Source organism: Uranotaenia lowii, chromosome 3, assembly GCF_029784155.1.
Source record: "Uranotaenia lowii strain MFRU-FL chromosome 3, ASM2978415v1, whole genome shotgun sequence".
Lineage (NCBI taxonomy): Eukaryota > Metazoa > Arthropoda > Insecta > Diptera > Culicidae > Uranotaenia > Uranotaenia lowii.
Window position 1 is genome coordinate 95,692,770 of NC_073693.1, and position 10,202 is coordinate 95,702,971.

The 10,202-nt window shown below is 41.1% G+C and overlaps 1 protein-coding gene across 1 annotated transcript; it reads left to right on the forward strand.

Moving 5' to 3' along the window:
* The first annotated feature begins 7,131 nt into the window (after nucleotides 1-7,131).
* LOC129752440 (uncharacterized) lies at nucleotides 7,132-8,358 on the forward strand. The gene has a single exon (XM_055748220.1). The coding sequence runs from the start codon at nucleotides 7,132-7,134 to the stop codon at nucleotides 8,356-8,358; it is 1,227 nt and encodes a 408-aa protein (XP_055604195.1).
* The last annotated feature ends 1,844 nt before the right edge of the window (nucleotides 8,359-10,202 follow it).

Here is a 10,202-nt window from a genome sequence, read left to right on the forward strand (position 1 = left end):
ATTGTTATAGACTTAAAAAACTTTTTTTCTAAGTGCATTTAAAAAAAAACAATTTACATTTTGTCCTTGAAGATCCGATTTAGTTCCTCAAACGGTGAAGAAAAACACAGAATCGTAGTTGTACAAATTATTGAGCAAATTTTGTCAAAATTACAGTTTATATTTTTGATTCTAGAAAGTTTTCACAGTTTTTAAGGATGTTTTCAATTTCCTTCAACTTTCCTCATATTTGTAAACTTACCTCATTTCAAAATCAAGAAAAAATCACTTTTTAATTATTTTATTTTTGTTTTCTCCAGCATTAAAATCCGCTCACTGACCTTCACGACCAGTTGTGAGGATGCGTGAGCCCGAGCAAACTTGCTTTGATTAATGTTGGTGCTCGCTTCGTTTCCTTTTGAAGGGATTTGATTGCTAATATGATTTGGAATAACTGCGAGCGAGCGTAAGAAAATTATCACAAAAAATAAAATCATGATTCGCAGCCTAGATACCCAAAATGTCCTTACGACAAAATCTGACGTCAGCTGACCAGTTGATAAAGTCAAACCACGTTACATAGTTCAACCATACATCATATTTAATTCGACTGTGCAACATAATCTTACCATGCATCATAGTTAGATTATGCAACATAACCTGACCATGAGAAAAATAATCTGACTGTGCAATACAATACTACCGTGCAATATACTAATGACCATGCGACAAAATAGGACTATGTAGCATCATCTGACCATCCAACGTAATCTGACCATGCAACAGAATCAGGCCATGCCACATGATCGGGTCATGCAGCATAATCTTATCATGCAACACAATCTGATAAAATCGGACATGCAACATATTCAGACCATACAGCATAATCTGACAATTTGACATAATCGGATCATGCAACATAATCCGACCATTCAACATAATCTGACCATGAACGTCCAAGCGACATGCTTTACATGTTACACTTAAAATACAATGATATCGTGTCAAAGACTCTTCGCTCGTGTGGGATAAGCCTAGCCGCCGAAATCCGCACTGTAGACGACGATCTTGACAGGAACCAATGGAAGACACTGACGGCAGAAGAACAACGCTGGAGCATTAAGTAAGTAAAGGGCCGTTCACATACCACGTGGACAACTTAGGGGGGGAGGGGGGAATGGAAATGTCCACGCTTGTCCACGCTTGTCCACGGAGAGGGGGGTAGGGGTTTGGGTCATGTCCACGTGGACAAACTTACTTTCAAAATATTTTCTAAAGGTGAATAAATATTAAGATGTTTAAATCAAAATCTTAAAATTGTAAAGCTTTCCAATTTAAGTTTAAACAAATAGTAGAAAAATGATAATTTAGAAATTTAAAAATTTAAAAATTATTTTATATCAGGAAATTTTTATTCGTTTTTTTTTTATCAAAATCAACCATTTCAATAACAAAAAGGCAAAAAGTGGTGTTTTCTAATTGTCTAATTATAGGTAGGTACAAAGGGGGTATATAGTATTTGAATAACCTTGGGTAGGAATTTAAAAAAAAACTATTTCAAATTTGTCCACGTGGACACCCGGGGAGGGGGGTAGGGGTTTGCCAAAGGTCCACGCTTGTCCACGGTGGGGGAGGAGATGGGGTCAAAAATCTCATTTTTCTGTCCACGTGGTCTGGACGGCCCCTAAGTAAATAGACTCTCCGCCATTTAGGTACTCAGCCACTTGAGTTCTCCGCCGCTGGTTGTCTCCACTGCTTGCTGCCTCTGACTGGTCTATGGCCCATTCTCTTGCACTTGAATCTCAACAAAACTGAAAGTCGATATTGGTGTAGGATTACCACTGCTGGAGTCCAAATGACTGAGACTGGAACCGAATCTATTGGCGAGACCTTTTTCATACCTTTAGTAAGCAAAATTAACCCATCAAAGCAGGCTTGATAATGAGGGCATCATCCTTATAATGTCCGTGAATGAAGCTATTGATCCGGCTGGATTCGGTCAAGTTGCCCGAGAGCGCCGCTGTGGCAGACCGGAACTGTCTATTTACACATTTTGCGACCGTGGCAGGTGTTTGGTAATCAGAAATATTATTGATTTGAAATAGAGTGGACAGCTTTAAAAAGTAACTGGTAAGAGAGGAATGTTTGGTGATCAATTGGGATGCAAGGACAGCTAACTAGAAATGGAAACAAATCACCGATAAGCAAGTTGAGAGGACAGCTTGATAGAAATGAAAAAGTCATCGATAAGCGAGTTGAGAAGACAGCTTGGTGATCAAGCAGGTTTAGAGGACAGCTTGATATAAATTAAAAAAATCACCGACAAGCGAATTGATATGATAGAATTTTGATCAAATGGGTTGAGAGGACAGCATGTTCATCAAACGAGTTGAGAGGACAGCTTGACAGAAATTAAAAAAAATCATCGATAAGCGAGAAGAGAGGACAGTTTGGTGATCAAGCGGGTTGAGAGGATAGCTTGATAGAAATGGAAAATCACCGATAAGCGAGTTAAGAAGACAGTTTGATGATCAAGCGAGTTGAGAGGACAGCGTGATAAAAATGGAAAAAAAAAATCACCGATAAGCGAGTTGAGAGTTAAGAGCTGGATGATCATGCGGGTTGAGAAGACAGCTCGATAGAAATAGAAAAAAAATCACCCATAAGCGAGTTGAGAGGATAAATTGATGATCAAGCGGGTTAAGAGAACAACTTGATAGAAATGAAATATCTCCGATAAGAGAGATGAGAGGATAGCTTGATAGAAATGAAAAGTCATGGATAAGCGAGTTGAGAAGACAGCTTGGTGATCAAGTGGGTTGAAAAGACAACTTGGAATAAACGAAAAAATCATCGATAAGCGAGTTGTGAGGACAGTTTGATGATCAAGCGGGTTGGGAGGACAGCTCGGTAGAAATGAAAAAAAATCATTGATAAGCGAGTTGTGAGGACAGCTTGATATAAATGAAAAAAATCATCGATAAGCGAATTGATAAGACAGATTTTTGATCAAGTGGGTTGAGAGGACAGCTTGTTGATCAAACTGGTTGAGAGGACAGCTTGATATTTATGAAAAATCACCGATAAGCGAGAAGACAACTTGACAGAAATAAAAAAAAATCACCGATAAGCGAGTTGAGAGGACAGTTTGGTGATCAAGCGCGTTGAGAGGACAGCTTGATAAAAATGGGATAAATCACCGAGAAGCGAGTTAAGAGGACAGTTTGATGGTCAAGCAGGTTGAGAGAAAAGTTTGATAGAAATGAAAAAAAACATCGATAAGCAAGTTGAGAGTTGAAAGTTGGTGATCGAGCTGTTTGTGAGGACAGCTCGATAGAAATTTTAAAAAAATCACCGAAAAGTGAATTGAGGGGACAGTTTGGTGACCAAATGGGTTGAGAGGACAGCTTGATAGAAAAAAAAAACACCGATAAGCGAGTTGAGATGACAGATTGGTGATCAAGCGGGTTAAGAGGACAGCTTGAAATTAATGAAAAATCACCGATAAGCGAGTTGAGAGGACAGCTTGATGATCAAATAGGTTGAGAGGACAGATTGATATGAATGAAAAAATCACCGATAAGCGAGTTGATAGGACATTGTTTTGATCAAGCGGCTTGAGAGGACAGCTTGATATTAAGAAAAATCACGGATAAGCGAGTTGAGAGGACAGCTCGCTAGAAATAGGAAAAAATCACCGATAAGCGAGTTGAGAGGACAGCTTGGTGATTAAACGGGTTAAGAGGACAGCTTGATATAAATGAAAAAAAAACATCGATAAGCGAGTTGAGATGACAGATTGGTAGTCATGCGGGTTAAGAGGACAGCTTGATATTTATGAAAAATTATCGATAAGCGAGTAAGAGGACAGCTTTTAGATCAAATAGGTTGAAAGGACAGCTTGATAGAAATGAAAAAAAAAAACATCAATAAGCGAGTTGAGAGGACAGTTTGGTGATCAGAGAAGACAGCTTGATATTAATAAAAAAAAACACCGAAAAGCAAGTTGAGAGGGCAGTTTGGTGATCAAGCGGGTTGAGTGGACAGCTTGATAGAAATGAGAAAATCATCGATAAGCGAGTTGAGAAGACAGCTTGGTGATCAAACAGATTGAGAGGACAGTTTGATAGAGATGGAAAAAAGTCACCGGTTAGCGAGTTGAGAGGACAGCTTGATAAAAATGAAAAAATCACCATTTTACGAGTTGATTGGACAGCTTGATGAGAAAGAAAACTCAAGTGGGTTGAAAGAACAGTTTGACAAAAACACAACTTCAAGCAAGATGAAAATCAAAAATCATGCGTGTTGAGAATGAAGTTTGGTGAGAAAGAAAAACCCAACCGAGGACTGCTTTACATCAACTATAAATAAGAGAAAAATTTTGAAGCGAGTTGAGATGGATGCTGAGTGAAGATGAAAACTCAAGTCAGTCTTGAGGAAGGAAATTTAAAAAAAAATATCTTAGAACGGTTTGTCTAGAAAAGTGGAATAAAAAAATAAAATAAAAGGGACTTGAAAATTCAAGGTTGGAAAAATCTATGGAGAATAGTTGAGATAACAGTTTATAATGTCAACCGGAGTGGAATGAGATGACAGCTTGAAAACTCATAGGCGATGTAGAAGGTAGCCTAGGGGTATTGATAAAAATATCAAGCGAGTTCAGAGAACAGGTTGAAAAATCGTAGGTGAGTCGAGACGGCAGCCTGAACATGTTGTAATTACAGGAGACAATAAACAAATTATTTTGTTATGTCCTTCCACAAAACTCGGGAGAGAACCTGTTTATGAAGTTAAAAAGAGCGTACTAAAGCTACCCTACAGATTTTTAGGCAGCTTCCGGCATTAAAAGCAAAAACAACTTTAAGTATCACATTTGATTCTTAGTAGTTCCCCAGTGTGCCCTTAAAAACGAGTATTTGCAAATCGTTAACAGCCCATGTGTGATGATGAATCATTCAATAGGCTGAAATGCAACGCGTCAAAAACTGTCATGACAATTTAACTTCACAACGCTCCAGGATAGTGTCATAAGTTATTGAAGCTTTTCTGATTCTGAGGAGAAATCTTGCACGTAGGTTCAGTTTACTACTCCTCAAATGTCACGAAATGGTTTCAGGGTATCACGGAAACTTTTTTTCCTTACAACCAATTTATTATTGTTAAACTTATTTGAATTGTTCAAAGGTTAATTTATTGGAAATTGGAAAAAAATTACAATTTTTTATGAAACACCTTATTGCCTACATAGATTCAGTGCTAGTGCAAGCAAAAAAAATCTCTGGTAACTATCAGGAAGCATAGAGCTAAGTAGTGAATTATTACACCTACAGCCAAGGGGTAAAATCACCTTTCTGTTTAGCTGCAGGCAGTAAGCTTCTTGAAATGAATGCACTATACCTCCATTCACTTTGTTTTCTTTAGCTGTTTCTACGTCCTCCGGAATGTGTCATCATATTTACCGACTGATGATATGCTGCAAGCATTTAACTATTCATAGCTCCTGTTGCATGCATGGAGCGTAATTTTTCTCACACCTCTGCACCTTCCGAAGTTAACCGGGCACAAGGGATTCGGTTTCTTGAATTGACAAAGTGGGACGGCAAATTGTTTCTTCGGGGGTAACCCTTACTTATCGTGCTTGTAAATTGAATTTATTTTCAGTGAAAGTATACATTCATAAAGGAAATTACCAACATTTTATTTTTAAATAATATTCATCTATAAACAAAATGACCTGCTTTATAAGAATGGATTTATAATTAATAGCTTACTTGACAATTATTTCACGTTTTTTGAAGCTGCTATGTCTTAGAATTCTGAGGATTTGGCTTAAAACTTTTTAACGTCAAAATACCTTCGAAGTTGAAGGGTTATCCCCACACGCGTTTACCTATAGCAACCTTGCACAGCGGAAACCTTTGAAAACTGTATGCCGGAATTCCGGTCAATCGGGGTCGTTCTTCCGGTTGCATTGAACATCTACACCCACACAGTCCCCGTTTGTTTGTTTGTTTGGCATCTTGATGATTTGATCTCCCTTGGCCCTTGCCTCTAAAATTCGCTCCTTTCCCTTCCATTTGTCCACTGGAAAATTTTCTTTTTGAAACGAATCGCCCCTGTCCCGATGACGGATGCCCTGCAGCAGGAAAATTCTTCCCATCAGAACGCCGGAGAGTTTCAATGTTTCCATCATATTTTTCATTGTACTCGGCCAGCATCGCTGAATACACCAGGAGGAAGATCAACATTCCATTACCCCATTCTTGGAGTGGTTCCTTCTATTTTCTTCTCCTTTGAATGTTGATTCCATGCCACCGATTCAGTCCGACACCGGATGGAAAAGTGGAACTGGTGAAATGTGTTTCTTCATAAATATTTCAAAACTAGTCGCATCCAATTTCTTTATCTTGTTTTCTCGGGAAAAATTGAAACATTCCACCAGAGATCTGAAGATGGAGCGAGTTTTCGTTTTCCGTTTTTGTTTCTTTGTGTGTGTTGAATGGAAGTCGGATGAAAAATTTCCAATTTCTCAGCAAAATTGTTCAAAACATAAGTATTCCAATAATTATGAGGTTTTGAATATATTTGACCATATGTGTAGAATCAAAATTTATTTTTTCGAGACATTTCCCAGATTTCGAGGTTTTAGGGGCCGTTCACTAATTACGTAAGCACGATTTTGGATATTTTCAACCCTCCCCCCCCCCTGGTAAGACAAAGTAAGATTTTTCGAAACCCTCCCTCCCCCCCTAGTAAGATCTTTCGTTTTGACGTAGAATTACGTCTTACGGCAACACTATAGGGGGGCAAATTTAAATTTGCGAACAGATCTCGCGTCACGAAAACTTTCCATCTCACAGACATCCTATCTAAAGGATTATGACGTCATCACCAACGCCTGCTTTGATGGGTTTTGTTTTTCCCTACCTACGAAAGGTATAAAACAAAGGGCCCGTCGGTCGACTCGGTTTCATCAGTTTTTCATCAGTTTATCGCTTACCACCGACCCGATTAGACGTGCTTTTGATTTGCTGCTGTTTTCCAATCTCCATCGCTGAGTTTCTCAATCACGGACATCTCAATTGAAGGATTTTTCTTTCGAGTTCTGTGTTCTGCTATAGTACAGTGACATTGTGAAAACCCGTTCCCCGAATGGCGGAATCATTTCCGCCCTGGGGTGGACTGCCCGGTCCATCCCACAAAAACTCCAGGACCATTCCCAGCTGGATGGATCCGGACAATTTACACGGCCAGGTGCAATTCCTTGTTCTCAAGCCAACCAACCAAACGAAGCTGCCCCAAAACCCATTCGTAATCGCCAAATCTATCGATCGGATTGCCGGCCGCATCGATGGAGCCAGCCCAACCGATGGAGGAAAATCAATTCTCCTAGCCGTCCGAAGCCAAAAACAAAGCGATCAGCTCCTTCAATTGAAGGAACTGATTGATGGAACTCCAGTTAATGTTGAGCTTCATCCCACAAGAAATACTAGTCAGTGCGTTGTTTCTTGTCGGGAAGTGGCTGATTTAAAGGACACTGAAATTTGCCAAGCCCTCGAGGATCAGGACGTGGTGAAAGTTTATCGATTCACCAGGAAAGTTGAAGGCAAAACTCTCCCTACCAACACCATGGTGCTCACCTTCAAGGGTACCGTTCCGCCAACCCACGTTTGGTTTGGATACCTTCGGGTCCCAACCAGGCCCTACTACCCGCGCCCCATGCAGTGCTTTGCTTGTGGGAGGTTTGGACATACAAAAACCAAATGTCCAAACAATCCCATCTGCCCAAACTGTGGTGATAATACACTCCATCCGGAATGTCCGAATCCGTCCTACTGCGTCAATTGCCAAGGAAACCACTGCACTTCCAACCGAATCTGCCCAGCCTACCAACATGAGCAAAACATCGTTCGTATCCGAGTGGATATGGGAATCCCCCATTCCGATGCCGTTAAGGAATACCGCTCCCGCCTCAATTCCGCCTCCCACTCCCGAGTACAGCAAAGATTGCTCAACCCTCTACCATCCGCCCAAGACAACGACAAAATCAAAGCGCTCGAAAAGAAAATCGCCGATTTGCTTGAGCAAAACGCCCAACTTCTCGCCAAAATCACCGCCATTGAAAACAGCCAAAATGACGATTCCGACACTACCCTCACCGACACCAATAGCGAGGCCTCCATGGACACAACCGACGATTCTCCGATTCGCAACTCTACCCCAAAGCGTGGTCGGGGCACCGAATCACCCGGAAACATCTCTCCTGCGAGACAAACCAAGAGCCTCAAATCTACCAATCAACCCGGTCCCCCCATCTACGCCAGTCAATCCAACAGTAAGGAATCCAGTCGTCTCCCACCCCCTGGCATTAATCGGTAAGTCATTTTGTCCCTTAACTTCTCTGTTCCACTCATACTCCAACATCTCAATAACTCATTTCCTTCTAAAATCGTCATGGCTCTCAACGGTCCAACACTAAGAACATCTACAAATTTTGCCATACAGTGGAACATCTTAGGCCTAAAATCACGATTACCTGAAATTCAACTTCTTGTTACCAAATTCTCCCCAATAATTTTCGCCCTCCAAGAAACCTTAGTTCCTCATTCAACCGTTCGCACCAATCTTATCAAAGGCTATCAGCTACATACCTTCAAGGACTCTCATAGCAGAGGTGTAGGAATAGGGATTAAAAATGGATTTCCTTACACTCCAATTACCGTACAATCTACCCTTAATATCGTTTGCGTACGTCTCAAAGCACCTATTGAAATATCAGTCGTATCCTTGTATGCCTCACCCTCTCTCCCATTTCAAGAATTCACCGAAGGCATTGAAGATCTAATTCCTCAAATTCCAACACCCATTATTATCCTCGGTGATTTTAACGCACACTCCACCGAATGGGGGAGTAAGGAAACTGATAGACGAGGCCGTTTCCTCGAAGACTTTGCGATGATCAATAATATAACAATTTTAAACGATGGGTCCCACACTCGCTTATGTCCCCAATCTGGTAACACCTCAGCTCTTGATCTGAGCCTCGTTTCTTGGTCCCATGGGCCAAAATTTAGCTGGTCAGTTCTCGACGATAATCGTGGCAGCGATCATTTTCCAATTCTCCTTAAACTCGAACATCCCACCCCAATAGCTGCTGCCAGGCCTCGATGGCGTTACCACGAAGCTGACTGGATTGGATACCAGAATTACATCGATCATCTTTTCTCAATTCAAAATCCCTCTTCTATTCAAACCTTTAACACAATGGTTCTTGACGCCGCCGCCAAATACATTCCCCGCACGACCGGAAAACCAGGTAAATCAGCAGTCCCATGGTGGGGCTCCGAAGTACGTGATGCTATTAAAAATAGAAGAAAAGCCCTCCGATCTCTGAAGCGATTACCAAATGACGACCCCCAAAAGCAAAGTGCCTTAATTGCTTTCAAAAAAGCTAGATCAACTGCTAGATTGGTAGTTCAGACCGCCAAAGATAATTGCTGGAAAAGGTTCACAGAGGAAATTAACCCCAACACTCCCTCTAAAGTCCTTTGGAACAAAATCAAAGTCCTCCATGGTGAACCCCGAAAAAACCAATACCACCTTCTTTTAAATCGGCACTACACAAACGACCCCTCCCTGCTCGCTGAAGCCCTCTCCAAACACTTCACTTCAATTCCCCCAACCATCAATAATCTCAACCCCGTTACCCAAAACTCACTCCCTAACCAAAACATCTCCCCTTCCACCATTTCTCCCCCCTCAAGTAATCAACCTTTCAATTCTGACTTCACTCCCGAAGAGCTCTACTCCGCCCTTCACAAGGTCAAAGGTCTGTCTTCCGGCCCCGACGACATAGGATATCCACACCTTAAAAATTTGTCCCCTCTTGCAAAAACTACATTCCTAAAAATTATTAACAACATATGGAATGAAGGAGCTATTCCCGATCCCTGGAAGCGTGGGCTGGTAATCCCGATTCCCAAACCACAAAAAGACCCTTGTAACATCGACAGCTATCGTCCGATTACTCTCCTTGACTGTGCTGGAAAAATCATGGAGAGAATGGTCAATCATCGACTCAATACCTTCCTTGACCAAAACAACCTGCTGAACAAGCAACAGTTCGCTTTCCGACCAGGGCGATCTACGGACGACTACCTATGCCATTTAGAAAACATTCTCGACAGCTCTTTGAACCAACATCAACACATTGAACTTCTTTC